The sequence below is a fragment of the Prunus avium genome, chromosome 1, assembly GCF_965620075.1.
Source record: "Prunus avium chromosome 1, drPruAviu1.hap1.1, whole genome shotgun sequence".
Lineage (NCBI taxonomy): Eukaryota > Viridiplantae > Streptophyta > Magnoliopsida > Rosales > Rosaceae > Prunus > Prunus avium.
The window spans coordinates 49,113,872-49,131,436 of NC_142284.1; the positions used below are offsets into that span (position 1 = coordinate 49,113,872).

At 38.6% G+C, this 17,565-nt stretch overlaps 3 protein-coding genes across 3 annotated transcripts; 1 reads left to right on the plus strand and 2 right to left on the minus strand.

The window, feature by feature from the left end:
- Positions 1–3,106: 3,106 nt before the first annotated feature.
- KCS10 (3-ketoacyl-CoA synthase 10) lies at positions 3,107–6,849 on the minus strand. Its single transcript, XM_021949566.2, has 3 exons — positions 6,387–6,849; positions 5,650–6,278; positions 3,107–4,036 (listed from the first exon to the last, which is right to left on the minus strand). Exons 1-3 carry the CDS (start codon positions 6,816–6,818, stop codon positions 3,469–3,471), a joined length of 1,629 nt encoding a protein of 542 aa, XP_021805258.1. The 5' UTR covers positions 6,819–6,849; the 3' UTR covers positions 3,107–3,468.
- An 899-nt stretch (positions 6,850–7,748) lies between these two features.
- LOC110749449 (sterile alpha motif (SAM) domain-containing protein) lies at positions 7,749–12,281 on the minus strand. The gene is made up of 10 exons (XM_021949564.2): positions 11,378–12,281; positions 11,142–11,288; positions 10,649–11,011; positions 10,121–10,184; positions 9,743–9,960; positions 9,527–9,640; positions 9,162–9,267; positions 8,792–9,003; positions 8,379–8,482; positions 7,749–8,072 (listed from the first exon to the last, which is right to left on the minus strand). Exons 1-10 carry the CDS (start codon positions 12,056–12,058, stop codon positions 7,916–7,918), a joined length of 2,166 nt encoding a protein of 721 aa, XP_021805256.1. The 5' UTR covers positions 12,059–12,281; the 3' UTR covers positions 7,749–7,915.
- A 171-nt stretch (positions 12,282–12,452) lies between these two features.
- On the plus strand, positions 12,453–16,867 carry LOC110749482 (3beta-hydroxysteroid-dehydrogenase/decarboxylase). Its single transcript, XM_021949594.2, has 12 exons — positions 12,453–12,821; positions 12,917–13,006; positions 13,108–13,241; positions 13,335–13,505; positions 13,622–13,747; positions 14,104–14,183; positions 14,416–14,614; positions 15,309–15,414; positions 15,584–15,758; positions 15,882–16,038; positions 16,287–16,353; positions 16,493–16,867. The coding sequence occupies exons 1-12, from the start codon at positions 12,590–12,592 to the stop codon at positions 16,636–16,638; spliced, it is 1,683 nt and encodes a 560-aa protein (XP_021805286.1). The 5' UTR covers positions 12,453–12,589; the 3' UTR covers positions 16,639–16,867.
- The last annotated feature ends 698 nt before the right edge of the window (positions 16,868–17,565 follow it).

A 17,565-nucleotide genomic window follows, 5' to 3' on the forward strand; every position in this document is an offset into this window, starting at 1 on the left:
TATTTATTATGGTTTGGTTGTGGTTTGTTTTTATTATTGTGCCTTGTTTGTAGTTTTTGTTTTTATTATTTATTATGCTTTGGTTGTGGTTTTTCCTTTAAATTATGTTTTGTTTGATGTATGGAATATGTTGAATAAAAAGGTATTTTATTAAATGCTTTGTTTATTAAATAAAGAAAGCCAATACAAGTCATTAAGAATTACTACTACTAAAATAAAATACATGAATTACAAGAACTTTAATAGAAAACATGAAAAATACAAATACATAAAAGGTATGCCAACTAATTTAATGGTTTTGATCATTTAACCAATCCGTGTTGCTAGGCCCATCATCCCGGAAAAGTTTTCTTCTCATAACATCCCTTCGTTCTAGCTTCCAAAATTGTTTTGTTTCAGGGGACATATGGCTTGTATCCATCGCCATGGTTTCCCGATCCGTTTTGTCCATCTCTTTTTTCCGCAAATGCTCCCTTTCTTGTGCATATTGTGCTTGCATTGCCATCTCGTTGTCTTGGCGTTTCAGCTCCATTTCAACTCTTATGGCGCTCTGCCTTGCAATTTCCTCCAAAAATTTTGATGTATTACTACTCGAATTACCCCATTTCTTTGCCTTCGCAGCCTTTCGGCCAATGGGCCTCGGCTCCTTTTCGATGGGTGAGTCTTGACTCATAGGGGAATCGATAGGTGAATCCGATGTCATTGAATCACGGAGTGGCGTCTCGTTTAACATAACGACGGGACCCATGGGAATTATTCTGAAGCGTTTGCAATTTTTCACCACGTCCCAACATTCATGATGGTTGAAACTTTTTTTGCCTTGCCCAATTGCACCAAACCACATCTGTGCTTGAATCATCTATTTAAAAAAAAAAAAAAATGGACATGCAAGAAATATTTAAAATATATTGGATATGCAAGTAACAAAAAAAAAATAATGGAAATGCAATTAACCTTACAAATATATTGGAAGTGCAAGAAATATTAACAAAATATTGAATATGCAAGAAATATTAACAAAATATTGAATATGCAAGAAATATTAACAAAATATTGAAAATGCAATAAACATAAAATATATATATATATATTAGGACATTAAACTTAATAAAACTCAAATTACAAAATACTTACCTCGTTACTAAGATTTTCCCCACTTCTATGGTTGTCCATCGCTTTGGCCAAGGCATCCCTCCATTTTCCCCACTCTTTATTGAGAATTTTCCACCTACTAGACAATGCCATTTCCGTACGAGTCGACCTCGGAATTTTTTCACAAAATTCGGCATGAATTTTTTTCCACATATGAAAAAATTTCATCTCATTGCCTGTCACGGGACAATGACAAATTTGGAGCCAAGCCTCACATAAGGAAACATCTTCCATGGTGCTCTATGCCCCTCCGGTTTCGATAGAAGAAGCCATAAATATAAGAAATAAAAATACAATTTGAATGAGAGGAAAATGTTGAGTAAAGAGTGAATAATAGTAGAAGTAGAAGAAAATGTATGAGGATTGGTGTTGAAAGTGAAGGGTATTGAAAGGTATTTATAGAAAAAAAAATTCAGAATATTTTGGTATTTTTTTTAAAAAAAATTCGATTTTTGTTCATAATTTTATTGCCAAAAAAATGCCAGCCGTTGGATTGGAGGAGAGAAGCAGATCGGAGCGCCCAGGGCTTGACAGCTGGCTTCTACCCGTTGGAGCTGGCGCAGGGCTGACGTCAGCGTACGCGAGTTCAAATTTTTTTTACCGTTGGCGCATGCCTAACAAGAATTCTATAGTGATGGCTATGGCCCTTAAGTGAGGTCCTACTTCTTAACCGTTAAATCAAATTGATTAGCTTAATTCAACAGTTAATAGATAGAACCTCACCTAAGGGCCATGTATAGGGCCCTCACTATAGAATGACTCAACCCACTAATTGATTCAACTGGGCCTCCAACAAGCATTATCAGTAAAGAGCTAATCTGTTACATTTATAATATGTTGATCAAATCAATTAAGCTTGAGCTGAGAAACCTGACGTCCTCAAGTTTCCGGTTCAGCATTACCACAATGGTCCTATCAACATTTCTCAGAGCAACTTGGCACATGTTGAAGTTTCTGAACCGGTTCACCATGTTCTTCAACGAGTTAGCATCCGATTGGACGGATATAGGTGACATCCCTATTAAGATGTCGCAGCCTCTTAAGCACGCTTTGCGTGTTGCTTAAACCACTAATCAAGCCCCCGACACAATCAACAAGCACCGGCGTGTCAAATGTTTGTATGGTCTTAAGCTGTGGGATCGTGTTGACGAATTTTCTGGTGTTGGTAACTTCATTGATGGTTACTGTTATGGCATCTCGAGCTGCCAGCCTCAGGGTCTCACTCTTGGGGTCCTTGTACTGTGAACTTTTTGCGCCAACTATTAAAATGGTGCTAAGGATCAAGATCATAAGCCAAATTTCAGTTGCCATGGTACGGTTTTAAGTGATGGATTAGGCTGAGACGGGAATTTGGTAATGAGGGTAGGTCTCAAAATTTCATTTTATAGAAGGATATGTGGGAGGTTTTAGATTGAAGAGGAGCTTCTGGTATGGTTTGAGTTTGTTGAGTGTGGGAAATCAAGAACATGGTTGCAACAATGAGTGCCCTAATTTTATGCTAACACAAAGTTAGAGTGATTTCAAGGCTTGGTGATCCCGTGTAAAAATAAACTCTTTTTGAGTTTTAGTGATTATAGGCTTCTAATATTTGTGGTTAAGGCTCACGTTGTTAAGAGCGTTTCGGCTTGTATAAAATAAATAGAAAAGATCATGCTTTTACTGCCTAGTAGTACTACCTAGATTTGGAAAGTAAAAACTGTATTTTTTTTGTGAATGAAAGTTTAGGGAGAGATTGGCTACTCTCATCACCAGAGTCATTGCATACCCACAACCTCGAGCCGGAATGACTTACATGTGACACTTAACTGCCAACTGCCACCGGTTGAAACTTGAAAGCATCAACCATCAACCATCCTCGTACAAAAAGTAGCTGTTTATAAGGTCAGATCTTGAAAGGTACGTGACAGCTTTGCTACAAGAATATAGCTAAATAATTAAAACGTATGCAAAAGCAGACACAAAAGGGAAATTTTATTGCAGTAAATCAAGGTTCCATTCTACAAAACACTTCTTTGCAGCAGTGCAAATAACACTGATCCATCTATAAACAGATTCAGAAGTATCACAATTCAAATACCTTCTTATTAATTACTTTACAAAGAAAGAAGCAGCACATTACTATGCCTGACTTGCCGATACCCTAATTAAAATTCAGACCAAAAGCCAAAAGGATAATTGAAAAAAAAAGAAAAAGCAAATGCAATGTAAAGGAAAGTTCGTAACAGTCACTTCTTCTTCTCGTCACTGTCATCCAAGAAAAATTAGGCCTCTCTACCTTTGTAATTCTCAGAAGAACACATTTATCTCCAGCTTAGCTTAGAGATTCACTGGGTATCTTTCAATGCACTCAAGCCATGGATTTCTAGAAGGCTTCCTAACGCGGCGCATGGACCGCCAAACAAGGCTGTTGCATTTGAACCCAGAACCAAATGCCAATTGCCAAACCCTGTCTCCTCTCTTCACCTTCTCTTTTGCTTCCAAATAAGCCAGCTCATACCATATGCTGCTGCTTGACGTGTTGCCAAAACGGTGTAGTGTCATCCTAGAAGCCTCCATGTTCTCCTCACTAAGCTCTAGGTTTTTCTGCAGCTCATCTAGCACTGTCTTGCTTGCTGCATGAATGCAAAAGCGCTCGAATGCAAGCTTGAAATCGGGGATGTATGGCCTCTTGCGTGACGATAAAGATGGCTGTGAAGTGCCTCCACTAGAAAACAAGTGCCTTGAAACCAATGTAGCAAAGAAGAGGAGCTGCTCTGAGAAGGGCAAGACCAGAGGTCCCAAAGTTGTGATGTTGGTTTTCAAAGCATCGCCACCAATTTCGACTAGTTCTTTGCTGATCTTCAGCCCCTTCAATCTATTTTCATCTTCCTCTTGGTACACACACCTGTGGCATCACATGTTGTAGTTGAGTTAATTATAAGGTTAGTTCATGGATTAAGGGTCGTGATTAATTAGTACCAAGCACTAATTTACAATAACATTTTTTTAGTACAAGCAATAGTTAAAATAGTAAATTTGGGTTTTCCACTTTAAATTCATTTTTCCTTACCTACAGCCCATCCTTTTATTTTTCTATAAATTAAACCCAATTTTTATAAGTAAAACCCAATGACTAGGATCCACCTAAGCAAGTTACCTAATCAAGCTTAACATATTATTAAATGTTATATTTTTTCAATTCCTAAATTACCCTACTTGCATTTTAACGTTTTTTTTTCCAACAAATTGTTTGCTATTTAATGTCATAATGGTGTTTCAATTTTGCATAAGTTTTGTGGGTCAGTTTTATTTATTTATTTTATATATAATTAAAACTTGGTGTGTAATTAGTGTCGTATGTTTTTGAAATTGATTGGTTCTAATATACCTATTATGTTTTTTTTTTACTATGATTGGTTATATTTTGTAAACGAAATATATAATTAAAACTTGGTCTGTTTTTCCAAATCCGACAACCTGACCATATTTTGTTTCAATTTCATATTAATTGGTTAGTTATTTCCTTTTATTTATATCAAAATTTCAAATTTAATAATTGTTATGGATAAATAATATACCTATATTTTTGTATATTAAATAATGTACCTATCTACGTATATTGGAAAATTATAATGTACCTAGATATGTTAGATATATTAAGTATACAAAAATTGTTACACAACTATCAAAGAGACAAATATATATTTATGCTAACAAACTCCCCAATAGAAAAAAGAGAAATAGTCAACCCTAATTACTGCACGGGTTCAAATTGTGACTCCTAGAGGAAATTGATGGATTAAAAAAAATAGAAACCACGTTGAATGCCTAGTTAAAAACATTATTGAAATCCTAACTTTAAGGGATTTTTTTAAGAAGAAAAATATTCAGCAACAAAGAGGGGTTGATGGCATGATTTGTAAATATGTCATAATTTATGAACACTTTGGCATCCAATTCAAAATTGGGTTTTATTTAAATGTAATAAAATAGATGGGTTATTGTCTAGATTATTTTAGTTGTATGGGTCTATTTTGGTTAGGCCCTAGTTTAAACTATATAGGAGGAGGATTTCTTACACACACAAATGATGTCATGGGGTTCGAACATGAGATCTCTTGTTTGCAAGTCAAGGCCTTTTTTCACTGGGCTGGATCCGTTAGCCTAATTTACAATAACTAGATACTGTAAATTGATACACGGTACCTTTCTCGTTTATCCTTGTACCCAAAAAAAATTAATGGGTTGAACCGAAAATATTGTCTAATGCTAGTCCATGGACCACTCTAACATCCAGAGCGAAACCTCTCTTCTAGGATGAAGGTCAATTACTTGATTGAACTTGTGTCCCAAATTTAATAGCTCTCTTTTCAAACAGCGAAAGGGGAACTCTAGTGGTTATTAACGTTGCCCTTATTAAATGTTGAAGCATAATGTATTATGACTTGTTATGTAAGGAATTTCGCAATGGTAAATGCAAAAAATAATTAGCAAGCAAGCAAGATGAAAATGGCGAACCTGAAACTCCGGTCATCGGCACCTTTATGTGTACGAACAATGTGTTCTAGCCGGTACTTGGCACGGTGGTAATCACGGCGGCGATTTGAAAGCAGCACGGCAGAGCACCCCATGCGGAAAAAGCAATTAGGAATGAGCATGGACCTGTCACTACCAGGGTACCAGTTATATCCCACCATCTCAGTACTCACCACCACAGCATAGTTATTAGGATTGGCCTGAAGCATGTCCCTAGCCAAATCAACGGCTATGATCCCGGCACTGCAGCCCATACCGCCAAGATTGTAGCTCAAAATGTTGCCTCTCATTTTGTAGTGGTTTATGATCATGGCTGATAAGGATGGCGTAGGGTTGAAGATGCTGCAATTAACTACTAGGACACCTATGTCCTTCGGACGGACCCTGGTCTTTTCGAAGAGCTCATCGAGTGCCCCAAACATTACTGCTGAGGCCTCCGCTCGGCCTTCTTTCATGGTTGCCGTGCTTTCGGTCGACATGATCACTGATTTTGGGATATATGTCTCGTCCCCTAGGCCTGATGAGTTCAGAATTCTCTTCTGGAATTCTAGGCTTTCCTCATCGAACTTGCCCGATTTTCGTGCTACCTCTATGAACTGATCCTTGGACACCTAATGAAGAACATCACAAAGCACCATGTACCCATCAATTCTTTTTGTCCCACATCATAAACATGCTTTAATTAGTGACTATAATAATATGATTAAGTTAAAACCAACCTTTAGGTCGTCATGAGGGCGATAGCAAGCAAAATCAACAAGGTAGATGGAGCGAGGGCGTGACATGAAGTAGACAGACAAAGTGAAGACAAAAACACCAAAGAAACCAAGCACAGTTGCAAGGTCATAACGTGCATCGTCCCAAAGCTTCTTCCACAGCTCCTCCTTACTCAAACTCCCAACCTCAGCACTGAAAACCAGCACGAGCACAGGAATTGTGGCCAAGTATATGGCATGGTTTATGAGGTGGTGGTAGCCCAACTTCACATACTTTAGGTTTACTGACTGCAGAAAGTCTGGCAGCCGCCTTCGGACTCTGACTGAGAACGTGAGAGAGCCAGCATTGGGGCCTGAAGACTCAATACCACGGTTCACAATCTCTGTGGACAAGAGATCTCGTTCGCTAGCCATGGCGGATGATGGGATTGGCATCTTCTTGTGAAGAGGGATGTGATGAGGAGGTTAATATTTATCTGATCATCAAAGGTGGTGGGTGGAAAAGAGTTAATGCAAATACCAACTAGAACCAACCAGATGAGGGATTAGTTGGGGGCATTTAAGTGCCTTCAATTCTTTTCATTAATGGAATGAAATTTGGGGTATGTGAATTCCAAGTCCAAATGTAAGTCTTCTTCTTCCTCCTGGTTTTTCTCTTATCTTGAGGAGAATTTATTAGTTCTGGTTATGGATGTGAGTGAAGATGTCACGCTTTGTTGGGTTTCTTGTGACTCGTGAGTATTAAATAGAGTCGAAACAAAAGCCGAAAAAGGAAATTAAAGGAGGTGGTTGAAGGGATTGCCTTCAAGCCATTAGCTGGCTTTACCCGGCTTGGTTTGGTTCAGCTACCATCATCATCACCGTTCAACTATATTTACCCAGGTTCTGGTTTCATTTTATCCTTAAGAAAATATAATCACAGCAGAACAAAATTACCAGACTCAGAAAAAAAACAGAAGGCATGTGGAATAAGTTTTGATCAAGATGCTTATTGGATTGGATAACCACATTACATGTCCTGTCAGTTGGGGCAATAATACTGATCAATTCTTTTGGTACTGCGTCTCCATCTCTAATATCATTCAAACGTGAAACGCATTACACAAGCTAACAGTAGATCTCACCTATTTTACTATAGTCGTAGTAGGGACAGTCATCTGCGTACACATGGTTGTTAGCCGTCGATGGGTTATGGGAACGCACTTTCACTGATGGCTAATAACCATCCATACACGCGTGTGCGACTGTCAATAACATTTCTTTATAAGAAATGTGTGATTGCCAGTAGCATTTTTCTTTATACTGCACTGGACAATCCGAATTTATAGGAAGAATAGTCGTCAAATGAGCAAAGTCAGCTAGTCAGGAGATTACAAATTTAGCTATGCAAGCATGAAGTTTCATCCTCAAAATGACCACCTATAGAAGAGTATAACTACTCTGGCAAGTTGGTCTCCTGTCGAACAAGAACCTAAGCCCACCATTTACACGTGCAAATTCAGCATGTAAACGTTTATTAGGAGATTACAAATTTAAGCCGGCGATTCAGATGACAAAAGAGAAATCATAGCCTTGGCAGAGTCTGGTCCATGATTGTTCACACTCGGTGTTATGTCAGCTGGAGATATAAGTTTCACAAACTCTTTGAGTTCTGTAAAGCTGGAATGCTCGCTGTATGGGACCTCATACCTGCATTGCAAGGACCATCATCTCTAATTAGTCACATGTTACACTATATCTGTAACTTTTCACACATTTGAAAGTAGGCATCAATTCATGCTTCACTTTAAAAGCTACGCTCACATGCAATAGCTAGAAGCCTAAATTATGTTTGACAAGAAAAGCAAAATTCAACCGCTGGTGACATGGCTTACATCAACAGTAGGGTTTACAAAATCCGCACCATCTTTTTTACTGGGGAGTGTTTATTACTTTATTGCATGATGTTTAACTGTCAAGAGCTTCCATCTATGGAAATGGAGAGGAAAATGTCACCTTATAATGGTACCCTGCTGCGACCTTCTTCCTGGAGACTTCTTCTTTCCTTTACCAAAAGTCCAACCAGTTGGAGAAAAAGCAACAATAAGCCTGAATCGACTCTGAAAGTTCAGCAGAAAGGAATTAGTCAAAATAGTAGTCACTTCTAAACTTCAGTCCACATTCTTTTAAGCCCATCTAAATCAGTAGAATTTGAGTTCACGGAAAGGGTAACTTAATCTAGGCAGGAAATTCATAACACAATACAACTTCACAAACCTCAGAGAATCAAATATCTTATCCCGAGACCAGACTTTATTAGAATTTGCAGTATACATCTAATACATTACTTATACTGAGGAAAAAAAATATGTCTGGGTATATCTACATACCAAGGTCATAACATATTAATAAAAAGGGTAACCCCTCACCGCATATTGATTGGATATATGCTTCAGTCGCTTGAAGCTTGCAAGTGTCCACATAGGCACCACATGGATTTGGCTTTCCTGTTCATTTAATGTAAACCATCGCATATCCTCCTCAGGAAAATCCAGACATTTTAAAATATGCAGCTTTCCTGGGTTGATGTAAATTTTTTTCCGGAGCACACGAGCAACCTCCAAATAAAGTCGTTCCTTTCCTTTTGCAAAATGAAAATAAAACACATGGATGGGGAGGGAGATGAGTGAAATGGGGTTAAAGAGATAATAGCAAGAAAATATAATGACCACTTCGTAAAGTAATCTAATGATATAGAGCAATAAACTGGTACGGATATGTTAGAGCAGTGAACTCTACCAATAGTATAGCTGCCAATCAGAAATAGAGTTTTAGGGTTGAAAGTTTCGGCTTGAATGGCATCAATGACAAACTGTATTACAGCCTCCTGCTTTGGAAAGTCATACTGCAAAAATTCATGAAATGGGAGTAAAATTCAATTCGTTCTAGATTCGTATGATGTGCTATACTTTCCAATGATAAAACAACGAACTAACTATTTGCTGAGGGTAGAAAGGAAAGATTGAAAATTAAGTATCAACATGTCCCAGACAGACTAGTGCATAGTGTAATGGCAAAACATATACTAGCTAGTATATTGACATTACGGAAATTAGGAGTTAATTACTTTTGACATAATGCCACAATTCATGGGTCAGACTCACCTGTGGGTTACAGTAAGTGGTATCAAGGATGAGAGTATGGATAGAACATGTTTGCAAAAAAGACATGCTTGCTGCATTCTCACTAAACCGAAAGTCCCCTGTATGTAGAACAGCCTAAATACAAAAGGAACCAGGATCATTACCCAAAAAGAAGACAGGAAAAGAAAATATACCAGAGTACTACCGAGTGGGTCAGGAAGTAAGTTTGGACCACACCTTGCCGTTGGGTGGCTCAAAAAGTATAATTACAGAACCAGGACAGTGGTTTGCATCCAAACAGGTCACATTAATACCAGCAATATTGATTTTTTGGTTGAGAGGTAGAACTTTTATATTGTCCCACGGAATGCCAATCTTCATATTTACAAGCTTAGCTGTGATGGAAGAACAATAAATCTTTCCATGACAGAAGGACTTCGTTAGACCTTGATAATCTGCAGTAACAAATGCAATCATATCAAACCAGACAACCTTGACCCACAAATGACTGCACATTATTAGCCAAAGGTAGTAGTTGCCATCACTCCAACTGGGGTACGTTTCCAGACTAACAAGCAAGATCAAATTTAACCCAGAAAAGAGAAGCATTCTTACGATCCATATGAAAGTGAGTGAGAAACCAATGCGAACAATCCCGCCTAAGATATTTGAACGCATCCTGCAAATGTTGAGAAAAATGAACTTAGCAACAAGACCTGCCTCATCTATCTATATAAAGCAAAAGGCAGAGAATGGTGAAACATTCAAAATACCAAAAAATGTCCTTGGTTAATGCAAACATTAAGAATTGAAATTATTAATTAAATGAGGATAATATGGTAAATTCACACTTTTTCATATTATAAAAAATAAAAAATAAAAGAAAAATCAGATAATGGATCCTATTTTTATGGAACACAACTATCCATTATCTTTTTTAATTCTAAATTAAATTTAAATTTTTTTAAAAAAAGCCTCTCGCATGCGTGTAAGCGTGTGCAGAGAGGCTAGTGATTATAAATGAAGAAGGTGAAAGCACCATAACTTATCCTAAAGCTGAAGAACAACTACATGCTAGAGAAATGTCTTCGTCCTTAATCTAATACAGCAGAAACATTTACAATCCTTTGCAAGGCTTCTTACCACTCGAAATGGTGTTCCTGGTATGCAACACCACGAGGGAATATCCCTGAGTTTCCGAGTGGTCACATGATCAGAACCTGACCCACGTTTTTCTACCCTTTGCTGTTCTCTAGAGGTGGTGCAAACTTGCTTCCTAGCAGTAGTAAAACCTGGAAAATAATCTGTAATCAACTTGTTTGCAGCTGTTTTACTATTATCAACTGGTTCTTCCAAAGCATCATTGACTGTCCCAACTCCACTAGCGCTCCTTTTTCTTGGTTGTGCTTCAATTCCAGGACTAGTAGTCCCATCTCTAAGTTGAGTAAGGGCATGCACAATTTTCTTTCGTGGACCAAGTGCAGTAATGCCTATGCTGAACAAATCCTTCGCAGTACAAGAAACCAATTAAAAAGACAAATTCAATCCATTAACAAAGCAACCAAAGGGTGAGTGTAGTTTCTCAAGTTCTCAACTATCCATTGTTAAATGACTAAGTGTATGCTATGTTATATACCTCTTCTGTGAGCCATTGTAAAGTGTCCCAATCAATTTCTTCTCGAACAAAAACATCCTCGTACTTTTCTAAGCCCAGGCTGCGTAGCCACTGAAGAACTTGCCCAGAAACTTGAGGTACCCTTTGGTCCTCTTCAGGAATCGAAGCCTGCTTGAGATGAAATACCCAACACTACTTCAATTAGCAATTACAATCAAATGGGAAAATCTTCCAAAAGATTGAAACTTTACACTTACATCTTGAGCTTCAATTTCCACTTTGTCAAGACATTCATTGCTGTGGACCTGACGCTCTTCGTCGCTCAAATCCGAGATGTCAACCCCGCATAGAGGGCACTGTACCAAACCCGCATTTTCGTCCTCCACAATTCCATACCCTTCCTCCATTCCACTGACACCAACACTTTCTCCCTCTTCTGCTTGATCGCAGAGCTTGAGCAGCACATCAAGCTCCTCAAAATCCTGATTCGGCGAGTTGCCGGTACCAGAATCCAAACTGCAATCAGCTCGAGGCTTGATTAACTTAGACTCTATCGAATTGCAAAGATAACCCCCTTTTGATTTTAACGATCCCTTTTCCTTTTCCTTTTCCTTTTCCTCATCAACGCACGCAGAAGAGCAAGCGACATTATCACCATCGAGGCTCCCATAGTCGAAGCTTGCAGGTATGGAATCCAAGCTGAAATCTTCAATAGGCGTGGATTCGAAACCCTGGGTTTGCTTCAAAATAGAATCTTGGCTGCTGAAAAAATTGGGGGGAATGTTTTCCTTGCCGGAGCATACGGGTTTGGAGCGCTTCAGTTTCTTGGACGGCTTGGAAGCTGTGGCTGTTTGGGTAAGAGGGATCTGAAAATCATCATCGTCTTCGACTATGGAGTTGAATCTGGTAGAGGAGAAAGGCTTGGACTTGGAGGCCATGTTTGGTTTCTCTTCTCTCTTGAGTCTTCTCTTGTTATCTCTACTCTCACTCCGCAGAAATTGTCTGGTTCTTTGTAAAACTGTGAACTGTCTAACATACAAGAAGGAGAAAAGCCGTAAAGGAATGGTTTTTACAGAAGCTATTCAAAATTTGTTTGGAGCAGGGGAAAGGGAGGGAAAATTAACCAAAAAGTTCGCAACTCGCAATTCGCAAGCGAAGGACTCCTCGTTGAAGCTGAGTCTCAGTGTTTTTTGGTCAAAAAGCTATTATTGGGCCAACGTTCCAAGGCCCAGTTTATTATTTTGGGCCACAATCCCAAATAAATCGGGTTGATTTTGGGCCGATTGGCGGGTGGGTCATCAACGAATCTTCATCTAAATCCGTCGTCAACTTGATTCCTCTGATTTTCCATCTCATTCTCCCGGAATTTCCGTCATCTTCTTCGTCTCCTTGCTTACTCAGACTCACAGTGCCACTGTCAGATCCTTATTGGCTTCACTTTCCCCAATTACCACCTTCTTCTTCTTGTTATGTCTGGGGACGAGAAATGGTGTGTGGTGACCGGCGGCCGAGGCTTCGCGGCTCGCCATTTGGTTCAGATGCTGATCCGATACGACGTGTTTCGGGTCCGAATCGCCGACCTCGGCTCCACCGTTGATCTAGAACCTTATGAGGAAAATGGCATTCTCGCCGAAGCTTTAAGCTCCGGTCGCGCCCAGTACGTGGCCATTGACCTCCGCAGCAAGAGCCAAGTTCTTCAAGGTCAGTTTTCTCCTTCAAGCTTGAAATTGTATTAATGGCGGCTAGTTTGTATTGCATAATTCAATCTTACATGCTCGTCTGCATTCAATCTGTAGCATTTCAAGGAGCTGAGGTCGTGTTCCACATGGCGGCTCCCAATTCTTCCATCAACAACTACCAGCTCCATCACTCGGTCAATGTGGAAGGTACACAATCAAAATGTTGCTTTTTTGCTCTCTCTTTTTTGTTTTCTTTGGAGTTTGGACTGTTGGGGTTTATGCAATGTTCTATGCTTAATGCTTTGCAGGAACTAAGAATGTAATTGATGCTTGTACTGAGCTAAAAGTAAAGAGACTTCTCTATACTAGCTCTCCTAGTGTTGTCTTTGATGGGATTCATGGGATTTTTGATGGGGAGGAGTCTTTGCCATATCCGCCTAAGGTACTAGTATTGCTAATTGAATGAATCTCAGCAATGCAAGATTGTACTTCAGTACGTCTATAATTCTGGGTTGTGTTGTATGACTGGTTTCAGCACAATGATTTCTATTCGGCAACTAAAGCCCAAGGAGAAGAATTGGTAATCAAGGCAAATGGTGTTAAGGGGCTTCTAACATGTTGTATACGCCCTAGCAGCATTTTTGGACCTGGTGATAGGTTGCTGGTTCCATCTTTAGTGGTTGCCGCCAGAGCAGGGAAATCCAAGGTAAGTAAGTTGGTGGTATACTTCACACATTCGTCTTCCTTGCAACAGTGTTAATAAAGTCCTCCTTCAACAATATCTAATGCTCACTTTTTTCTCTTCTTTTTTCGAATGAACAGTTCATTATTGGTGATGGCAATAACATTTACGATTTCACATATGTTGAAAACGTGGCACATGCCCATATATGTGCAGAGAGAGCTCTAGCATCAGAAGGGACGGTTGCAGAAAAAGCTGCGGGACAGGTATTCCAACACTATATGTATTCCACTGAAATAAAGATTAGAGAGAGACTTCGACCAAAAAAAAAAAAAAAATAGAGAGAGAGAGAGAGAGATTTCAGTTTTCTTTTTCTTTGCTTAATTTTTATCTTCTTCCAAGTCCAACTTTCTTATATGGGGGGAATCAAACAATTCCAACTTTAAGTGCAATTGTTTTACCGTGAGGCTTGCATTTAAAAGATGGCAGAGTCTTGCATCCTTATGTTTGCTTTAAAAGATTGGCAGTCTTTTAAAAGTTACTTCGCATGTCCACTTGATGTCAAGCTAAAGTATACAGAGACTATTTTGGCATTTCTGGCTAAAAGAGACTGCTTTTGCAGGCATATTTTATAACCAATATGGAACCTATCAAGTTTTGGGAGTTTGTCTCACTTATTCTAGAAGGTCTTGGCTATGAAAGGTACTTCTTTTTCTTAATCCTTTCATTTTAAGCACACCTGGGATGTAATCACTGTAGTCGTCCATCACTACTAAAAGAATGATGTATATCCTAACTTACACCTCAGAGCCTATGTTTAATGGCCCTTCTTCATGCTACCTGTAAGGCTTTAATTCCTATTTTTTATATAATTGAATAACCTGCAATTTTTGTTTCTTGGTTTCCATTTTCCCTGAATGGGTGTTGTTTGCAGGCCAAGAATAAAAATCCCTGCCTTTGTTGTGATGCCAATTGCACATGTGGTGGAGTGGACATATAAGCTGTTAGGCCCATATGGAATGAAAGTTCCACAGTTGACCCCTTCAAGAGTTAGACTCCTCTCTTGCAGCAGATCTTTTAAATGTTCAAAAGCACAGGATCGAATCGGCTACACACCCATCGTATCACTTCAGGTTCTATAATGTTTCACATATAGAGTCATAAGTCCTTTTGTTAATGAATTGAATTGCACTTAGCAGAGTCAATGGAACATCCAACCACATGCATCCACCTTGATTTTATACCTCTCCACTTTTAATCAGCAGATTATTGAATTCAACAACATTATGAGAAAGTCCTTAGACAAGACCATGCATGCTATTTTGGGGTTCAGACTCGGACTCTATTAATACTTCATTTCTTCTACTTCATTGGTCTTCATTTCTTAATCAACATGTCACTTGACACTGGGAATACAATATTTTACATTTTGTCTTCTTTTTTTTCATACCTATATCGCCTTTTCATGTTGCATGACGGCTGACCTGCTTGGTTATTTGGTATTTGATGAATTCATATAGTGAGCTAGCAAAAAGTTAACCATCATAAGTTAGAGTTTTAATACTTTGAGCCAGCTATAAATACACTTCAAGCATCTGTCTGAATGAAAGTTGCCAGTATATGCCGGGAAATTGTGAATCTTTGATTAGGATGTTGTTTGTGCTGTGATTAAAGTAGAGAATATTGCGTCAAACATCTCTCTTATTGTTTTGCACTTATTAATGAGGCTTTATAAAGGTCTAAGCAGTCAGCCTGTCACTGTACATTTTGGCCCAAATTCTGGTTTAGGTACTTCTCTTGTGACAATGTGATGCATACTTTCTGCAGGAGGGTCTGAAAAGGACAATCGAGTCATACCCACATTTGAGGGCTGAACAACCACGTAAAAGAGAAGGGCCGTCTAAAGCTTCTATATATCTTGGAAGCGGGATGGGTATGAATCATCAGTTTCTATTCATCTTATTTGATGTTTTCTAAAGGTTCACCAAAAACAGGCATAATGACATCCTTATGATTGAGTCGGCATGAGAGAATAACAATATGCATGCACTCAAATATTGCACTAAATGAAGCAATGCATTTACTGCTGTTGCCTTTGACAGTTGCTGACACGTTACTCTGGAAGGATAAAAAGCAAACCTTCAAGGCGTTATTAGTTTTGATTGCAATCTACTACAACTTCATTGTAACCGGATCTACAATAATTACTATGCTTTCAAAGCTTCTCCTGGCAGCTTCAATATTTGTGTTCATCCATGGCAGTTTACCAGAAAAGATGTATGGCCTATGCCCTTCTAGTATATATTCATATGCTGCTTAGTTTGAAAACGTCTATTTTGCTCAGCTCTCAATTTGAAGTTAAGCTAACTACCAACTACAAATAAAATTTCACTGTTCCAGATTAGGGTATAAAATTCAGAAGCTTGATTCGTCACATTTCTACTTATCAGAAGAGACGTTGAAACAAATCACCAGATCGGTAGCCTCATCATGGAATGCATCTGTTAGAGCTTTAAAATCTCTTGGCAAGGGAAACGATGGGTTATTGTTCATTAAGGTATTGCTCTGCTGCTCCCATCTTCTTTTGTGCTTCTAGCTATCTATTCATTTGATTGCGTATAAGTTCATGTACTGCATTGATGCATTACTTTTAAGTTCTAACACTGGGATAGAGTGTGCCTAAAGAGGTCCAGGATGCATATACTAGTGAGACGCCATTTTCCCAAAACTTTCTCAAAGTAATTTATAGTGTTGCAGCTCTCTTCGTTTCTGATGGTTACTCTATATTTACCGGTGATGTTGTAGGTTGCTCTCTCCCTATTGGTTCTCAGCTTCCTTGGGACCATTTCACTTCGGAACTTATTTGTCATAGGTCTCTCTCTCTCTCGATCTCTCAAGTTACATATTTCTTTGGACTGCCATACTTACTCATTCTTTGGTAGTTGAGGCCTCAAAAAGTTTCTTTCTGCCCCGACTTGACTCTTAGTTTCCTTATTGTCTTATTGTTCCAGGGGTTCCTGCTGCCTTTGTAGTTTTCTACGTGTATGAGAAGGAAGAGCAAAAAATTGATGCCCTGGCCCTAGAAGCTCTCTCTCGTGGATGCAAATTGAAATCTGATATTGTGAGAAAAGTCTGCACATCCAAGAAGATTGAGTGACTGAGTGTTACAATAGTGCTACCTGCCACTGCTTGCCTCGTAATTCATAGAGAAAAAAGCACTGTTGGATGTGATTGTTGTGTCCCATATTTTCATTTTTTTTTTTCTAACCAGGTTGCCATATTTTCTGTTCATATTCACCAAAGTATTTTCAGACTATATAATATCACTTTCCTAGCTATAAAATTTTTCTCCAACAAGACTAATAGCAAATATTATTATTATGCAATTTTGCTGGCATCAGCTCTCTTTCCGCCGTTCATTTCGATTACCATGACTATAAATTGCTTATCTAAATGGTTGCCATCGAGGCAGTCAACCACAAGATTATTTATTTGTTTTGGACAACGCTGAGCTGCTGATGGCACTATTTATTTATGGGTTGTACGTTACATCTCAACAGTTACTTCATATGACACTTTTACTTATTAAAGAATTTGGGTCAACTTTTAGGTGACGCAGAGGTGTCAAATTGGAGGAGATAATGGAAAAGGACTCTAATCTGAAACGACAGCAATTGAATTTCCAAGAACTCCTCCATCCCACTGAACCAAATAAATAACACAAACTTTTTTCTGTGATCACTGACCACAAAAACGTCCACCATGTTTCTTTCAAATGTGGTACCAACCAATGCGTTGTCAATTGTGTGCTTAAACTTTTTTATAGACCATCCTCCACCCAAATGACAGCACCTCTCTCTCCTCACCTCACCCTTTATATTATTATGTGAACCATTTCCAACCATCACTTATATAAATAGTTGATTAATTTTGAGAGAGACACAAGACTTGATTAGTGGGTTTGATTTCGTTGTCAATACATGTCATGAATCTAATCAAGATCAAGATGGTCACTTTAGCATTGAATTACTTGGTTTTGTTATTGTGATTGATTGTGTCTTGCATGCATGTATTAACACTTAAT

Coding starts and splice junctions, on each gene's coding strand:
- KCS10 (XM_021949566.2), bottom strand. CDS start 6,818: ATGCCAATCCCATCATCCGCCATGGCTAGCGAACGAGATCTCTTGTCC. Junction 6,279..6,386: donor GCCCTCATGACGACCTAAAG/GTTGGTTTTAAC, acceptor GTTCTTCATTAG/GTGTCCAAGGATCAGTTCAT. Junction 4,037..5,649: donor GCCGATGACCGGAGTTTCAG/GTTCGCCATTTT, acceptor GTGATGCCACAG/GTGTGTGTACCAAGAGGAAG.
- LOC110749449 (XM_021949564.2), bottom strand. CDS start 12,058: ATGGCCTCCAAGTCCAAGCCTTTCTCCTCTACCAGATTCAACTCCATA. Junction 9,004..9,161: donor GATTGGCAGCTATACTATTG/GTAGAGTTCACT, acceptor ATTTTGCAAAAG/GAAAGGAACGACTTTATTTG. Junction 8,073..8,378: donor CAGCAGGGTACCATTATAAG/GTGACATTTTCC, acceptor CTTGCAATGCAG/GTATGAGGTCCCATACAGCG.
- LOC110749482 (XM_021949594.2), top strand. CDS start 12,590: ATGTCTGGGGACGAGAAATGGTGTGTGGTGACCGGCGGCCGAGGCTTC. Junction 15,415..15,583: donor ATATCTTGGAAGCGGGATGG/GTATGAATCATC, acceptor TGCCTTTGACAG/TTGCTGACACGTTACTCTGG. Junction 16,354..16,492: donor TCGGAACTTATTTGTCATAG/GTCTCTCTCTCT, acceptor TTATTGTTCCAG/GGGTTCCTGCTGCCTTTGTA.